At 36.9% G+C, this 17,880-nt stretch overlaps 1 protein-coding gene across 1 annotated transcript in view; it reads right to left on the bottom strand.

Moving 5' to 3' along the window:
• LOC136261979 (uncharacterized) overlaps nt 1–17,880 on the bottom strand; it is a 76,065-nt gene that overhangs the window by 2,430 nt on the left and 55,755 nt on the right. Inside the window, exons 40-61 of the mRNA XM_066056084.1 lie at nt 17,242–17,349; nt 17,103–17,184; nt 15,647–15,745; nt 14,307–14,401; nt 14,086–14,240; nt 13,989–14,034; nt 13,672–13,740; nt 13,514–13,625; nt 13,287–13,451; nt 7,072–7,144; nt 6,876–7,014; nt 6,760–6,824; nt 6,570–6,699; nt 5,919–6,025; nt 5,747–5,858; nt 5,533–5,689; nt 4,150–4,216; nt 2,174–2,240; nt 2,024–2,121; nt 630–756; nt 539–580; nt 350–406 (exon numbers count right to left, since the gene is read on the bottom strand). Of these exons, the coding sequence (XP_065912156.1) occupies nt 350–406; nt 539–580; nt 630–756; nt 2,024–2,121; nt 2,174–2,240; nt 4,150–4,216; nt 5,533–5,689; nt 5,747–5,858; nt 5,919–6,025; nt 6,570–6,699; nt 6,760–6,824; nt 6,876–7,014; nt 7,072–7,144; nt 13,287–13,451; nt 13,514–13,625; nt 13,672–13,740; nt 13,989–14,034; nt 14,086–14,240; nt 14,307–14,401; nt 15,647–15,745; nt 17,103–17,184; nt 17,242–17,349 (2,172 nt within the window). The remainder of the gene's footprint in view (nt 1–349; nt 407–538; nt 581–629; nt 757–2,023; nt 2,122–2,173; nt 2,241–4,149; nt 4,217–5,532; nt 5,690–5,746; nt 5,859–5,918; nt 6,026–6,569; nt 6,700–6,759; nt 6,825–6,875; nt 7,015–7,071; nt 7,145–13,286; nt 13,452–13,513; nt 13,626–13,671; nt 13,741–13,988; nt 14,035–14,085; nt 14,241–14,306; nt 14,402–15,646; nt 15,746–17,102; nt 17,185–17,241; nt 17,350–17,880) is intronic.

The following is a 17,880-nucleotide window of genomic DNA, read 5'->3' as shown; positions in this document are numbered from 1 at the left end:
TTATGCACAATAAGAAACATCCATATAGCTATTATATGGATAATCAGGTAAGTGATGTCTGCCCAACACCAAATCCAGTGCCAGTAAGCCAAACCTGAACTACAATTAAACGTGGACAAAAAATTGAAAAGTTCAACAGTTTGACATACTAGTGTTGTTAATTTGTGGGATTATAGAAGGGAGTTTTCCTCTTCTACGATCTTTATCACAAAGTTGTCTTACCAGCAAAAACCCTGAATATAATTCTATGAATTCCACAGACCTGTGTCTACTTATTTTGGTTTGTTTTACACATACAGTATATAGTCTATCTCCTATAGTACTTCTGCTATACTTAATGTTAACATACCGAGGTTACTGAGTACTTGGATCTTTTTCCAAAGTAAGACTTTAATCTATCTTTAACCTGCAAACAAACAAGGAGATACTAACAGTACTTTGTCTTTAATATGTGAGAGCAATGGATATTCTCTATGAGTATGTGATTCCCCATGAGTACATGATAGTTTCAAACATGCATATGCAAGTATACACTTACTTTCTCATTCCTCAGTACATGAAGTACAAATATAAATGCACCCTGTGGAAAAGAAGTTGTTGAAGTATTACAAAAAAAAATGTAACCCCACCTGCAGAGAGTTCAGTATGGTAAATATCCATGCAAATGCAACAGATTCCTCATTGACTGCCAGAATACCAAATACCCAAGTTATGCCAAGTAGTGGTAGCAATACTACTGTAGCCTTCAATACCGCTCTAAAAGGTAGTATCAAAATAAATAATAGTAACCAAGAATACTGAACAGCAAATTAGAATGATTACATTAAATAACAAGGTAATTTTTTGTTTATGTTACCATGATGTTTACTGTATTTATCCCAAATGGGCATAAAAACATGACACAATAAAGAGAAATTGCTAATGTGGCACTGGAAAGCAATTGCTAACATGTTCATTTGTGTTACCGCTTTTTTGAGCAAGCTTGGGTCTTTAGTACACCTAACTTGTATAATAACTATTGAATACCTAGTTGAATAATACGAAAAATGGGCAAACAAAGATCTTTGTTGTCACATACACATTTCAAATTTCCCTTTATGTAAATAAACAACAACTGAGTTATTTTACACAATTATTTATCACGGGCTAACATGTTCTTGATCACCTTTATTTACTCTAGATAATATAGATGTAATAGTTGTAACACTGGTGTGAGGGCTTTGCCTGATATGTATGCCCGACTGCCCGAGGGCAGAGGGCATACATATCAGGGAGGCCCTCGGGCAGTCGGGCATACATATCAGGCAAAGCCCAAATTCTCCCTGTTACAGCTAATATGTAACACTTATCAGGCTGATAGCCTGTACAGGGCAATTAATCATCCAAGCCAATACAAGTGCAGCAACTGGATGTATTATATATGCATACCTAAAATTTTGATTATGGGTCAGCAGCTAGTACGTTCTGGTTACATTCAGTTACAATGAACGGACATATCCTAGAAATATCATGGAGAATTTCAGTTACGCGAGTGTATTGTTTTAATCAGTGCTATTGAATCATTTATAGAAAAAGGACGGAGTTCACTAAAGGCCTAGATACGTAGGTAAGCTTGCTTGTAGAGTGGTTACTTCATGCAGAGTGGTAGCTTCGTGATGGGGGCGTGTCCATAATTGAAAATGTCCGGAAACAATCAATGAATAAGCTACAGCACTAGTTTTCACCTTAGCCCAACGTTTTTCAACTTGTAGGATGGCGAGAAAACAAACGCTCTCTGTCTGTGTGGTTTTCATGGCAAAATCCAAGTCGTACATCCTATTCACATGAGTATTAATCGATCCCTACAATCGATTTCGGCCTCGACGTCTATATAATCACTGACCGGTCTACATTTCGTATGTAGCCCGGCTAGCTGAGCTACATAGAAAATGTAGCCCGGGCGGCTCCTTTGATCTGAGGTGTGAAGGTGTTACATACGTGCATGTACTACTAGTGGTTTGCATGCTTGTAGGAATCAACTTACCTTGCTATTTCAACATTTATTGCATCTTCTGAAGCAGTACTTCTTGCCTTGCTTTTATACACAGCTCTTATTGCCAGACACAAAAATACCACATTAGCCTACAATGACAATGGTATAACTCAGAAAAAAGCACATTAATACTTTGCTTACTAATATGATCACTAACATTGGAGCTACAAAAGCCCAAATAGCTCCTTCATCAGTAGATATCCAACAACTACATAACAATCAAGGTGAATGTTCTAATAGCAATTAACATGCTGATTGGTGTGGAAACACCCCGGGGCAGTGTGCACTCGGCATACTTGAGCAGTGCACACCCCGGGGTGCAATCACCACTTACCATGTATTTAGTATGTGTGTATACAAATAGACAAAACTATATAATGTTTTCCTAGCTATACACACCACCCTTCCACCGCACCTAGCTCTATTGCCTACTTTTTCCTAGCTCTAACCACAATAACATTTTCCACAAAGCCATAACTTGTACGCAACAACACCAAACAAACAAACACTCATGCAAATATCCACCACATAACATTGTACCATTGCCATAAATATACATAACAGCACAAAACACAAATAACATTCATACAGATATCTATACACAAGTACTTTGGGGAAAGGGCAACTGAGGAAGTTGTTGGAATAGGGTGTAATAACTTTTGCACAAGCCACGCAGACAAGCATAGTGGATATGGCGGCATAACTGGATTTACAGTTGACTACGAAGTAAATATGTCTTCCAATTAGTACAAGATTGCAGCAATGCATCATATATGCATAGCAACACAACGTGATAGCAGCAACAATGAATAATCATATAAGTTAAATTTAGCGTAATTTGTTTGGTTTGGCCATGCACAGATAATTAGCACTTCATCCACTTGCACTTGGTCCTCAGTTGCCGTTTAACTATATATGTGTATCTAAGTTCAATATCAGTAATTGGATGCACAATAACCAAGTAAGCAATGTAACCAAGTTATGCATACAAAGGTTCAATTTTTATTATTATTTTATATACATACATTATGTGGACAACCGTACAGGCGCATACAACAACATATGCACTGGCACAATACTTAATGCATGGTTTTGGGTGGGAGGGAGGGAAAAAGTTTTTCTGTCCGCCAACACGCCATGCGCTATGGCATGATCTCGTGATCTCAAACCTGTCAAACCAGTTTATTACAATGAATCATTATGACGTTATTACGTTTCATGTATCCTACAAGATTGGTTCAACTTTTACCTGAAACAAGTGTTGATTTCAGTTTGTGGTGCTAGCACTGCTAATATACAATGCCTCTCTAATGGACCTTACAGTTAACTCAAGGATTCTGTGTTGCTGGATTTAATTACTTTACTCGAAAGGCTAGTTTATCACTAAAGGATGCTGGCTTCATTTACTATGGTATGGTATGTAGATTTGCACTGTATCCATTCTACGCCCACACCAAGGCATGTTAACTTCAATTTATTGCGTTGCAATAAATTACATTATCCTTTATACCCTTAGTACATAATAATGTGACCGGATTTTGGAAAATCAGTCTTAATGTCACACTTTACATCTGGAATATTTATGATTAAAATAAGGTACTACAAATTTCTATTTAGCTTTACAGTGATTAGATCAGTAGTCAATATCCTAAAAATATTTAACATGTGCATGAGTGCTTTAGTGGTGACACATATGCATATTATAAGTATAGATTTTAATGGATTTCACATGTGACATTAAGACTGATTTTCCAAAATCTGATCATAAATACATCAGCTAAGGCCGTGCAGAGTTAATTATGTTTCTGGTCCTACCAATTCCCAGGTGACTAGGCTTGTTTTTTTTTTGTTTTTTTTGCAACTTTTTGATATGATACACTACATTTGAAATAGCAGTACATGGAATTAAAGAGAAAAACAAAGTTAATGTATAAAGCTACTGTATTTTTATAGGAAAAGAGTGTTTAAGATATGAAAACCTTTCAATGGATATAAAATATTATAAATTATTGTACGGTGATTGCACAATTCATTCAGCCAAAAAATGACCAGGAAGGGAACCAGAAACATATAATTAACTTTTCGTGGCCTAATAAAGGTATATATAATTAACTCACTATTCACTAGTGCCATATTGATCATGAGCTATTCCAACAGCAATGGCCACAATAGGAAGTGGTGTTACTACAAAAAAATGTACACATGGAAGGCATACAAACCTGGTTATCTCTGCACGTATGTGTATGCAGTCGTAAAAATCATTTTTGTACATATAGCATAATGTATGAATGACTTGAACCAGGGGTATAGCAACAAAACTGAAAGTGAGGGCTATGAAGGGTGATATAATTTGCATGGTGTGCATAGCACACTCAGCATACTCTATTTGTGACCAGATTTTACAGAACCGATCCAAATCGCACATCAGGCAAAATCAAACTAACACCACCAGTGGATAGCTACACTATCGTACTACAAGTTTTGACCCTCAGCACTACTCAAACTACACGAGGCTGGTTTTTACACACGTCTTTTCTGGGTGGTGTGGAGTGCTCAAATGGCGGTTTCAGGCCTTGTGAAGGACCTGGCTGGGCAAGAGTCAGTGGTTTACTGGTGGACAGCCTTATAATGTTGGCCAGACGTGTTCTCTGTTGATTTTGCTACATATCAGCCACTAAGGAGCCAGCACAGCCCTGTAATCTCGTGTCTGGACTCCAATCGTGGTCTGCCTCCATTTTGAGGTCTAACTTTTGCCCTCCCCGCCACCCCCCAGCCTCCACCCCTTTGTGAGCACTCGTGATACTACTTCGCTCGTCCAACTGCTCAGATTTTCTATCTTATTTGGCGGGAAACTGTACAAGCAGCTACAAGTACTGGAAGTGGCTTGAAAGGTAACAGATTGATGCATCTTTTGTGTAAATTTCATACGCGTGCTTGCTATCCTTGGAGAGTTATGCTGGCTTCAATTCTTTAAAACCGTTTATCTCGGAACTTCTAATGTGCGATTTGGATCGTTTTTCCAAAATCCAGTCACATTTAAGGAGTAGGGGGCATGCCCTACAAAGCATGTTTTGAAAAATTAACCTTTTGAAAATGAATTTGGTACCAATTATAACTAAAATATAAACTGCACATTTGAACATTTTATTTCAGTTTATGACTGCTCAATTAGAGTATCTCAATCTTAAATAGTGGAGGGACTAAGCTGGAGGGGCTCTAGCCCCTGTAGATCCTCTGTTGCATGCTACACCTATGATCAGGTCCAACAGGCACGTGTGATACCTTCTTAAACTATTGTTGCATATAGTTGCTACATGCCTCGACAACAAATGGACGAATAACAATTATTATGGTATCTTCTGTTGAGTTAGCTATTAGCACTTTAGTCTCACACTGTAGTTCTGTGATGGCTATACTAAATAGTCACATTAAAATATTTAGCAAGCATTTCCATAATGTTAAATACTGGAGATACAGGTCCTTGATATTGTTTTACTCACCCCATCCTATAGTGAGGTAAAACAATTTTTTCTGTCCCAGTCCAATATTGAACACTTGAACAAGTAGAAAGTAGAGCATGATACCCTCACATAACATCCACATGAATACACAAGTGAAGAAATAGTGTAGTAGAGCTGCTACAAATGCGCAACCACCCTGTACAGAAGTTATTTAATGTTATTTATCACACCAATTATGCTTACATATATGTACCTTGCTTTCTGTGGCAGTTTCAATACCGATTACGAACACTAGGAGAGCTAATGCCAAAGCTATTGTGAGATTGAGATGGATAAAGTTGTGTATTCCCTTCAGAAGTGTGTTCCTGTAAATCGCACAAATAAAACTGTTCTGTTATAGCTAACTGTAGCCATCCAGAGCTAACCTGTAGATTATAAACATGATAATAGCTGCTATGAGGCAGAGCAGAGATATGGCACATCCAATGTAAGAAACTATAGATAAGGCCTTCCTTTGTGCTGCAGATACTCCCTGTGTACAAAAGTTACAATAAATTGTGATTAGATTGACAAAAACTTCAATATACTAAGCGCTATTACTGTGTGGTTGTATCAGCTTTTGATGCACTTAGTTTTGGGTAGCATTTTTTCGTGCAGGTAGTAATAATTATTACATGTGGTAGTGATAGCAAGGGTTCATAATATAGTAATGAGAGTACTATATTATGAACTCTTGGTGATAGTGGCGGTGGGTGGGCTTCTTAATAATGGAGAAAAAGACCAGTGGAAGCAAACCCTTTGTGGCTTCCCTAGCTCACTATAAATGCCATTTCAAAAGGGTCATGGCCATTAAATGGTGCCAAAGCTCTACTCATGGCTTTTACAGGATCTTAGCTACAGGAAGCAGACTCGCCCATTCTGAAGAACTGATAAAACAAATATGAGCATCTCTTTGTCAGCAATTCATTATTGGTAAAATTTGCAAGTATGATTTTTTTGTGCATGGAAGCCACATTATCTTAAATCTGGTCACAATTTAAGACTGACTAATATCCATACATCTATAAACAACAAACCTGAGAAGATCCAGACACATCCACTAACACAGCAAAACTGGTTAAGTGTGTACTAGTACAAGTGATGGTTGTGTTAGTTGAGTTTTCAATACTTAGTCCAATGCTGGACCAGCCACCAGGTGGATCACCACTATAAGTGACGTATAAATGTAATCAAAGATGAACATATTAATTTTTATTTAAGTGTTACCTTTCTTGCTCCAGATTAAAGTCCCAGAAACCACATCTTAAGTTATCATATTCTTCAAACTCAGTCTAAAGCATTATAAAATGATTCCCACAGTTTATTATCATATTATTTCATACTGTAGAATAATCAAATATCAAAACTATAGGATCAAAACGAATTGATGGCCCTGGTAGTGGCACTTGTCTTCCCATTGGATCAACCTGACTGGACAGTACTAAACTAACAGATTGTATGACTGTGTCATTATCAGCAGATCTAAACGTATAAAGGCTTAGTGAACAACCACATTATAATATATTTTCCTATACTTACGTGTTCACACTTGATGGCAAGATAGATGCAAAGTTTCTATAGGCTGTGTTAGCAATTAATGCCACTCCATTTTCTAAGAGATATAGATATAGCTACTTGATGTACAATAATTACATAAAGTATATATAGGATTAAGAATTCTTTTACATACATATCATAGAAAACAGCACAAGAGCTTATTGACAGCTCAGTATGACTGGATCTGCAAAAATAGGTCTTGTAGCTTTTCCAAATTCCCAAGTTTGACATAACTCCTCATGATTACACCAAGCAGAAGTGACATACATATTATGTTAATGCTGATAATCTAGATATACATTCTAATTTGTATCAAAATACTGTCACCACAAAAGTCATCATGGATCAAGACACACGGTAGTGTGTTGTGCTGCCAAGAAAGCCGGTGACCACACCGTAAGTATATTGACAGGAAGAAAGAAAACAGCTTTTTCATGCGTGCATAGCTCCATGGCCCCTTCACCAAACCATACCAGTTTTACATAATAGCTGCCCCCAAGGTAGGGTATGCCACACAGCAAATTTAATTAAATGCGCAACAGCCATTTGCGAGATATGGGCGTTCAAAGTTTCATTTTAATTTCTTCATTTTTTTTCTTCTTATGCCGTACGGGGGTTTCAATTTCTTTTCACACTTTGCAAATATTGCTATAAATACAAACGTGTAACTTGATTGCCTCGATCTTTGGCACAAATGAAGAGCGTGTAACGGTGGATTCACGTACCAAGTTTGCTGTAAATCTGAGGAATATTCAAGGAGTTATATGCTTTCATTCACATAAAAAAAGATCAAATTTCTGTTACTGCTATGGGGTAAACCGAGTAGAGAAATAACTTGAAAATTGGTGTGTAGATAGGCTGATCATCATAGCAGTGCCTTTTGATAGATTGAATAGTAATAGAGTTACAATGACAACGTTATAAAGCAAAACCTAGCAAGTGTAAAATCGTGGGATCAAGATACTCTAATAGAGCAGTCACTGTGGGATAAAAAAGGTGTGCAAAAAATGCCAAAAAAAAACTTAACGGAGTTTGAACCAGGGACCTCCATACCTAACACCTGCATCCTTAACCACTGAACCACTACTACCTTGGCTGATCACCTCTGCTTTATAAATGAAATTTCTAGTTGAAATCTGCTTATAAACAAACGTTTGTAATTTCATAGATCTAACAATAGAAGTACTAGATTGTTCTATGCATGTTCTATCAGAAGTCCTCAAAAATGTGCACTCTATTATATTACATTAATTATCAAATATTGAATTAAATCATGCAATGAAATACATTTATAAGTCTGTCTTCAATAATCATCATTGTATCTGCATAGAAAAGAAGAAATGTGAGTAAAAACAAACCTCACAGTCAGCCATAGGCTGGTTTTGGGGCTTTATAAAGTACAAAAAGATGTAAAATACACACAAAAACAGCCAAGCTGTGAAAAAATGGTGTGGCCTTAAAAAAAGCCTGGGTGAAAAAAGTTGTGAAATCAAAGGTGGCGGCCAAGAAATGGCTGCAATGATGTTAGTGCTAAAAAGTTTTAATAATGACTGTGTGCATTGTTAAAATTTATTAGTATTAACATCATTGCAGCTATTTCTCGGCCGCCACCTTTGATTTCACAAATTTTTTTCACCCAGGATTTTAAGGCCGCACTATTTTTTCACAGCTTGGCTGTTTTTGTGTGGATATATTTTACACCATGAAAAGCACCAAAGAGTCTCACTGTATCTAATGTAAAAGTTCTTACAGAATCACCAATATAAAACAACTGCTAAAATCTTGATTTTTGGTCTGCCTGCCAACACGTCTGACCAAATCCAAAAGGCTAGAGACTAAACAACACACATTGCACAATCTCCGTTTTACTCGACAAACCTTAATGGTCCAGTTGCACATAAAATGATTCATTTTCCACAGGTATAAGCAGCTACCATGCCTTTTAATGATCTATAGATGTATACAGGCCTGTATGCAAGAATTTCAAAAGGGGAGTTCTAAATTGAAATGGTAGGCGATCTCAGATGCAGGGTCTGGAGGCACACCCCCAGATACTGAAAAAGGTGCAATATTCTATGTCCTGAGCAGGGGCAGATCTACGATTAATAAAAGGGGAGGGGGGCTAACTCAAGGTACTAATCTCTTGGATGGAGGTGTGCAAAGCGGGGAGTCTGGGGGCATGCCCCCCCCTCCCCCCAGGAAAATTGATGCTAAAATACTGCGACATTTCCACATATACTTCTGCCTGTGGATATTTTATATACTATGGCTCTCTGCAGCATTTGCTAATGGAAAGGTTTTGATAGGTTCAGATAACCAACACCTTCTCACAATTGCACAACAACAGGTGCATGTTAGAATAATAATGTTGAAACTGGAAAATTAATGATATGAGCTTGAATCTGAGAGCATTTTCAATGGAAATTGTGTACCTGAATTAAGGCATACATAATAACTACACAAGTAGATGAATAAAGCCTTTTAAACAGACCAATGCACTTCCTTGTATATATAGTTGCAGGAAAATTTCCATAACAGAACCAATTTTTATGCTTCCACTGAATGTTCTATTACAGTAGTTAGGTAACTGCTCTATTAGAGTATCTCAATCTTGTACACCTCCAATGCTGATTCGGGTCCTTGTTGCATAACCTTTAGCATAAATCCACTGATAATTCCTTGGAAAGATGTTTATAAGGTGGGCTTATGAGTATTTGGATTATTAGTGATCATTTAATTATGCTAAGACAAAATTTTATTATAATCCTTAGCATATTGATCAAGTAAAGCCTAAAAGTGAAGGGGGAAGGCTTTAGCACCCAAAGCCCCCACTCCTGCTGAGAATAGCCTCAGATTGCTTAAATGAAGAAATGCATGCACTGATTAAATAAACTTCTCACATATCATTGTGTTGACACAAATTCCTCTCAACATGGGCCCATCATACACTATAATACAAACAAGAGATTAAAATATGTTTGCAGTGCATGTACACTCCATCATTTCTAAGACTGCTCAGGGTCATTCATTTGAGCTATAAGCTAAACTTTACATTTCACCATTGTCCAAACATGGATGATAACCATAATAAGGTTAATATGAAAACAACTGAAAGACTCACACAACTGACAGACTCACACACTTGATACTTTAGAATTCATATCATTGAATGCAACAAGCCAGGTTTACTTGTGTTATAGTTAACAGTCTATCAGTCACAGTGTCCATCCAGTCTGGTGTTCATCATTGCTATTCCGGGCTCTTATTAGAAAATTTTACGATTGGAATTAATTGAAACTGATATATATATATATATATATTAATACCATACCTGTTTCACTGCCCATACAAAATCCCATATTTCACTGGTAACAGTGAAAAAGTTGTAATTGCAATTTCATTGACTAGAATTTATGTTAACAATGGTAGCACCAATTAGTGTTGACACGTGTTTAGTACATAGTGACAAATTGCGTACATAGCAATGCTAATGCACAGCATGCGTATATGCAGCGAGTATGGTATTAACTGGGAATAGCATGGGTATAGCAATGAAATTTGGGATAAATACCACTCTTGTTGCATTGAAAATGGAAATTTCACTCGGCTTCGCCTCATAAAATTTTCCACATTTTCAATGCAACACTCATGGATAATTATCCCAAATTTCACTGCTACCCATGCTATTACTAGTACTAATAGTACTGCTATCAGTGCTCAGGAATGCATTAACGAGAAATGGAGGTAGTATATGTATATGTAATAGGATGGATGGCTGTGGTATTCGGGATTAATAGTGCGAGCATTGTAAACAGGAAGGAGTAAAATAGTGCGAGGCGAAGCCGAGCACTATTTCCTTCCTGTTTACAATGCGAGAACTATTAATCCTTTAATTCTCCAACCATAGTAACTGTTGCTAGGTAACAGAAATTCAAAAATAACCACTGCAAAAGACCAATCACACTTAGCAACTGTTGCTATGGTCTCAAATGACCTAGCTTAGCAACAGTTACCTAGCAACCATTACTAAGCAACCATATTGTTGCTATGCCATGGGGCATCTATCACTATGGTAACAATAGTTGTCAAGTCGGACATTTATTTCTAATATAAACACACCACACTATTTTAGCCAATCAAGTTAGAATTACAGATTTTAGTCAAGGGACCTTGACAAACAAGTGTAACACTAATTCTATTGGCTAATCGCTTGACATATTTCAATATAATATATCAAGCTGCTATTGAGAGTATTATATTGTAACACATTCAGTTGTTGGATTAACAAGTTATATCCCTCCTAGGAATTTACTACCTCCTATTCTCATTAATGCGTTCCAAGCATTCTCAGAAATCATCTGATTTCTTTGATGAAACTCTGTGATCTCCTCTACTTTAATATAGTGACACTTCACAGGATCGATAGTGGGTTTTAGTTTTGTAGAGTGAGCTAAAGCATAGATCATGGACTTGGGGAAGAAGATAAATGAAGAAGGTCACAGGTTAGTTTATATTGCTGTTTTGATTGTATAGTCACATGGCGATGTCCAGACACTAGGTGTAACGCTTAATTGATTTGGCCATATCATTAGTGCATTAGTGTTAACATAATATTATTCACTACTTTAGTTTAGTAAAGTAAGTGCTTTAGTGCACTTGAATCGTCTTTATATGGCTGTTTTGACACATGCGCGTAGTGACTGGGCGTGGCGCTTAATTGACTAGGCCATTATAGCGCTGTAAACATATTCACTGCTTCATGGCTAGTATAGTAAGTACTTCATAGTGCACTTAAGCTTCATTATGAACTGTTCAGCTTGCATTTGGGTTTCTTGTGTCTAATTGCGTACCCACAATCGAAATGATCTGCATGCTCGTGTTGATACACTTACGTTGGGCCTCTCAGCAGTGATTTTTCGTTGTTCTTATGTTATCCACAATCGAAATTCACATGGTCCCATATAAATACACCCACAAAGTATTCCTGCAGTTTTCCCACATTTGTAGGTGAGTCATCCAAGTGGAATATATTAGTTGTAACGTGGGCACTTGTGATTTGCCTGAAATATACGCACTCGCACTCGGGCTGTGCCCTTGTGCTTGTGCGTATATTTCAGGCAAACCACTCGTGCCCATGTTACAACTACAACATATATGGTAACTCTCAGTGCAGTATGGTCATGGAAGGCCTTATTAAGATACTGTAAGTAGAATAATAGAAGCCTTAGCGATAGAGGGAAAAACTACTGTCTGTATTCATGCATCATTAAAGTGGTTTCTATTTACACAGACAACCTCTAAGCGCTATGGCTAACCATACCTGGAAGCCACATGCAGTTCAGCTGGTAAAAGCCATGGAAGGCATAATGAATGCTAGAACACAGATTACAGTTGAAAAGATTGTTTTACAGTAAAAATAAAACTTCAAGTTTAAAATAGGGGGTCCAACTGAACCCCTCGAACCAAGGGCCTGGTATATGGTTTACATGATGTATTGACCATGTTCTTATAGTGATATTCATTGGATACCTCTACCAGTGCTATATCAAGATACAACAGCAATATCAAGATACTCTACTAAAGCAGTCACCCTAATACTAAAATATTCTAATAGAAAGGTCACATCTTATAATACATAGCTAAATATATAAGAAAACAACAAATAAATTAGTATGTCTAAAAATTATTATTATAAAACTGAAATACAGTTCCAAGCAATAAAAGAACATAGAAGTAACAAATATGAATGATGGAATATACATGGGAAAACTCCTAGAGCAAACCGAAAAATTGTAACAACATGCCAATGTAGCACATAGCTATGATGTGATACCATCATTCATATTTCACTATCTTTTATTGTTTGAAACTGTACTATATTTATTTTTAAATAAACGTGTAATTATTTTCATAAAAAGTGTCCTCTCATCTATATCTCTCTCATCATAGAGTGACTAGCAGATCAAAAGCTTAATTTACAGACCAGTCAAGTGCTACAGTGAACAGTCAAGCCTGAAACAGTATCTAGGTGATAACAATTTTTTATTATCAACCTAGCCAGCTTGTCACCGAGCTTAGATACAAACCTGCACAAGTAATTTCTTACGACCTACATAACTGAGAAGCATTTTAACATCTATGCATTCAAAATATATCTAGCACACTGGGAACTATAATACTACACAGTCCTACAGTACCTGAAGATAATCCTCTTAGCTGAATCAAACTTGACGGAATCATAACAAAAGCTGATGGAGCAGAACCTTTAAAAATTATCTCTTCTTCTAATAATTCTGGAGTTGGCCACAAAACATCTGATGGTGGCCTGCCACTATCGACATCAACAGCTTCAACTGATATTACTAGACAACCAAATAAATGAGTAAGCATATGATATACATAGCAACAATATCCATGTACATACTAATATTCTCAGTTGACATTGTCCTGTTCTCTGAAACATTTAGTGTACTAGCCCACTGAAGGCTAAATTGCTCAGCATTTAGTAACAGAAGTTGACTTTGTGTGCGATTGACCTAATGGAGAAGGTACTGTATATAACTAAACACAAGTAGTGTTTACCTCTTGTAGTTCCATCCATCCTGGTGTATTGGAGGAATTGAGAACATTGTTGTATACTTCTAGAACATTCTGTATAGCAACAATAACAAGTAATCTTTATTGGTCAATGTTGACAGTCAAAAATGATATATACTACAAAGATACTATACTATTACTGGGTAATTATGTAGCTTATACATAATTTAACACTGGAATGACACATTAAGAGTCATATTAATAGAATCACCATTCATATGTTATACATATTGTACATTTCCAAGCCTAAACTGCACTGATTAAAATACACATTATAACACATTACACAATTAGTTACATACATTTACATACTCCTCTTGTTCAATGACTTCACTTAGGTTTGTAACACTTTAGTGAGAATACAAAAGTACCAGCAGCATTAGAAATCATAGAATCTACCTTATAATGGTATCCAGCACATCTACCACAGCTCCAAGGTCAAGAGGAAGTACTGAAGTATCTTCTTCTGGTTCAGTAATTGTAACCAAATTGTTCACAATATTAGGTGATATTTCTGCAATTTGTTGTGGTTGTGCTGTACTCAATGCTTGTGCCTTAACAGAGAGATGCACATCAAAGATACAATAATTACATGACCTACATAGTGTAATATTCCATACCTCTTGAGTTATAGCAACATATTCATAAGATCTACATTCTCTAACAATGGATGGTTGCCAGTCACCAGAGAGATTACAGTAGCGATAAGCAGTACCTGTTAGACAATGATGATTGGTATAGGCAATCACACACATTTGAGTGTAATTAGGAAATATCTATATGAGTAACAGTCAAAATTGCATGAGGTGAACTGAGTGCAATTTTGGCAGCTGTGAGTATATTCCCTAACTGCACCAAAAAAGTATGTCATTATCTACTAATCGCATAGTGACCACCCTTCATGTTTTGTAGTGCATTTCTGCGTGGCCATTAACCAACCTCTAACTGGTGATTCAATCACCTCTAACACCATTCTTTCAGCATGTTGAAGAATTGGCTACTTGTAATGCCATCAATTATGGCACTTAAAAAAGCTTCATGCATCAGCAATTCTGATTGGCCACTCAAAATATTAATACTCATTATAGGTAGTATAGAACAGCAGGTATTAATTGGAAAGCTATGAATGCATGTGCAGGAAATACCACATGTATGGGTTGTATCAACATTATAGTCATTGGAATAAAAGGGCCTTAAAAATCCCCGTGGCATCAAGTTCGGGAACCCCGAGATATTTCACCCCCAAGCCTCATGAAGTTGGCAGCCACAATTTGTGGCTGATCGTATCACTGGTCCTATAGCATAATTGTATAGCATAATCGTATAGGATAACTGTGGAACTTCGCACACCTACTAAAACAACCAACATCATTGGGTGGCAAACAGAGACATATGGCTGGCCGTGGTTCTTTTACTTACCAACTAACATTAAATAAATAGCATGTCAGCTATTGATTAAGCACTTCTTACATATAATTCTGTAACTTATATATCTACTTGGAGCATAAAGCAGCACAAAGAGCTGTTCGATATGTCACTTCGTGTATCCAGGATTTTTACAAGGTAGTTACCAGATTTGGTAGTGAGGTATAGGTGCAGGGGTCCAAGCTGCTAGAAGCTTTTGAATATTTAATACCCATTTTACTTGTATTCTGCTATGAATGTTCTAATAGAGTAGTTTTGACTGCTCAATTAGAATAATACATCTATTAAGTACTGACTTTAGGAAGGATTTTTATTTTTTATATATATACCCTTGTCCCATAATCAGCAAGTCGATACACAAGTTTCCTATTACACTGTAGCTGTATTGCCCTGCCATGTTTCAATTTGCTCTGTATGTCATGCTGCCAAACTAAGATAGTCTGGTGTTCCTGCTTTCCAAGGAGGTTTCTGGAACCCCAGGAAAACCCCCTAAATATGTCCCTTTTTTCACTATTCTTATCAATTTTATACCCACCAATTCCTCCTGAGCATGGTAATGTTGTGTTTCTGTCAGCTGCAGTGAGTGGCCAAGTAAGACTGAAATCATCAGTATCTTCTGCACAGTTTGGTTGACCTAAGATTTTATTACAAAGAATAATTGCATAACATAATTTTATTATAAAGTACATTGCACAGTACAGTACAGTAGTACTGTATAGTAGTGATCACAAAGGTTTGGGTCTTTTGTCCAAAACATATAACCCTAAAACTAGCTTCATTTTTCCTTTACTGTAGCTTGGTTCAGCATAACCCAAAAATACCTCTGAACCCATCCAACAAGCTAACATTCAATTTAAAAATCTTATTCAACTGAATTTTCTGAATTACTGAGTTATTACCTAATTGATACTAGCATAACTCGTCGACCAAGATTAATGCTACAGACTTGATCTCTTCACTGTTTGACATTGCTTTGGCCTGAGGCATGCTTGTTCACCAAATGCAGCAGCTACAGTGCATCATGATATCTGGATCTTATCTGGATTGGATCATGTGTGAAATGAATTAGCTAGTTTGGTAATGTGGAAGTATATTAATGGAACATAGTCTACTTTCAGTTTCTTTCACAAGCTACATGCACCCATTTATAGGAATGGTGTGTTACTGTCTGTAGGTATACATGGAGCCATGCCCATTTATCAGTAGGAGTATTGCAGTCTGTAAGTATATGCATGAATCTATGTCCATTGCTGCCAGCAGGTTTATGTGGAGCCATCAATTATTTGTTTGCATATCAATGTAATTATACACAGCTATTGTATGAGTCATAGTCTGGTCTTGCAACAAGCTACAGTAGCTTCTTTAGTGAACCACATTCACATATCAGGAAAGTGTAAAGTGTGTTGAAATTTGTAGGTAGGTGTGAAGCCACACTTTGCTGTCTGTAAACTTACTTTGAATCATGCTCACTAACTCATTGTTAGTTATAAATTCACCTGTTAAGTTATCGTATAGCTATAAGTATACTTAATACGCTAGTAGACTGCCCAAAATGTAGCTCTTAGGGCATACCTTAGTTTTAATTAATCTGGGTCACATCCACATCAATTAATCCAGGTCTGACCCAGATTTCTAGCTGGGTCAATCAGTCATCCGGATCAGCAGTTGTGACCAGGTTTCAATGCTGGTTCTTATCTGAGCTACATCTACCAACTTCCTAATCTACCATTGAAAACTATCATCCTCCTAACCTTATAATTATCGACATCAAGAAGGATGTTACACATTTAGTGAAGAGGCCAAAGCTGAACCCAACCCTAACATTCGCCTGTTAAGCACAATGAATCCAACCCTAAAGTTTCAATGCCTGTATGAAGGTAAGTAAAACCCTAAAACCAACCAAAAATTACCTTCATATAACTAGTGGTGACTTAATGACAGCAACGGTTGGTGTCAATAACCATTGCATATTAGTAACATTATATGCGTACCTTGGTCTATAGGTGGCATACACACAGACCCATCTTGACTAGTACTATCTTCTGATAAACTGGGCATTAATGGACACAAGTCCTATGGAAATAATATAAGTATAATGAATTGTGGTCTCCACTGTGTACACCGCATTACCTCTTCACAGACTAGTCCTTCACATTCTAAACCAACATCAGGTAGAGTGTCTCTATCACTGTCTCTTCCACACAGACTACCAGTACCAGTATAAGCTGGACTATTACACTGCAACAACAGATGCCTGATTAACCCATGCATTGTCAGGTCAATAATAAAGATACAAAAATAAATGGTGAATAAGATATAATTGTGTTTTTTATTAATATAATTGTTTAACAAGGTTTTACAGCACAAGTGGTGAAGGTCTGTAGGACACCTGGTGCTATAGCCTGTTTAAAGATGTTATATGAAATGTGTTTGAAAAGGTTGTAGAAAGGAAAAAAAAATCCATGACTGGACCTGGGCAATCTCGATCCTGCAGCCATCCGATTTATGCTCAAATGCTTACAGGAGTCTGACAGGTGGTCAGAATATTTTCAACTTCTTAATTTCATGCTTTGTACCCATAGGAAGTGTTTTCCTGCAAGGAAACAATCAAGACCACTTTACTGTCTCTGTTAAGATGAAGTAGTCCTTTAAACACAATATGCACATGTAAGGCCGTGCAAAGTTAATTATATATTTATGGTCCTACCTATTCCCCAAAGTGACCAGGTGACCAGGCTTTTTTTTGCAACTTTTGGATATGGTACACTA

Source organism: Dysidea avara, chromosome 7 (assembly GCF_963678975.1).
Source record: "Dysidea avara chromosome 7, odDysAvar1.4, whole genome shotgun sequence".
Taxonomy (NCBI): domain Eukaryota; kingdom Metazoa; phylum Porifera; class Demospongiae; order Dictyoceratida; family Dysideidae; genus Dysidea; species Dysidea avara.
This window is presented reverse-complemented; position numbering and strand designations above follow the sequence as displayed.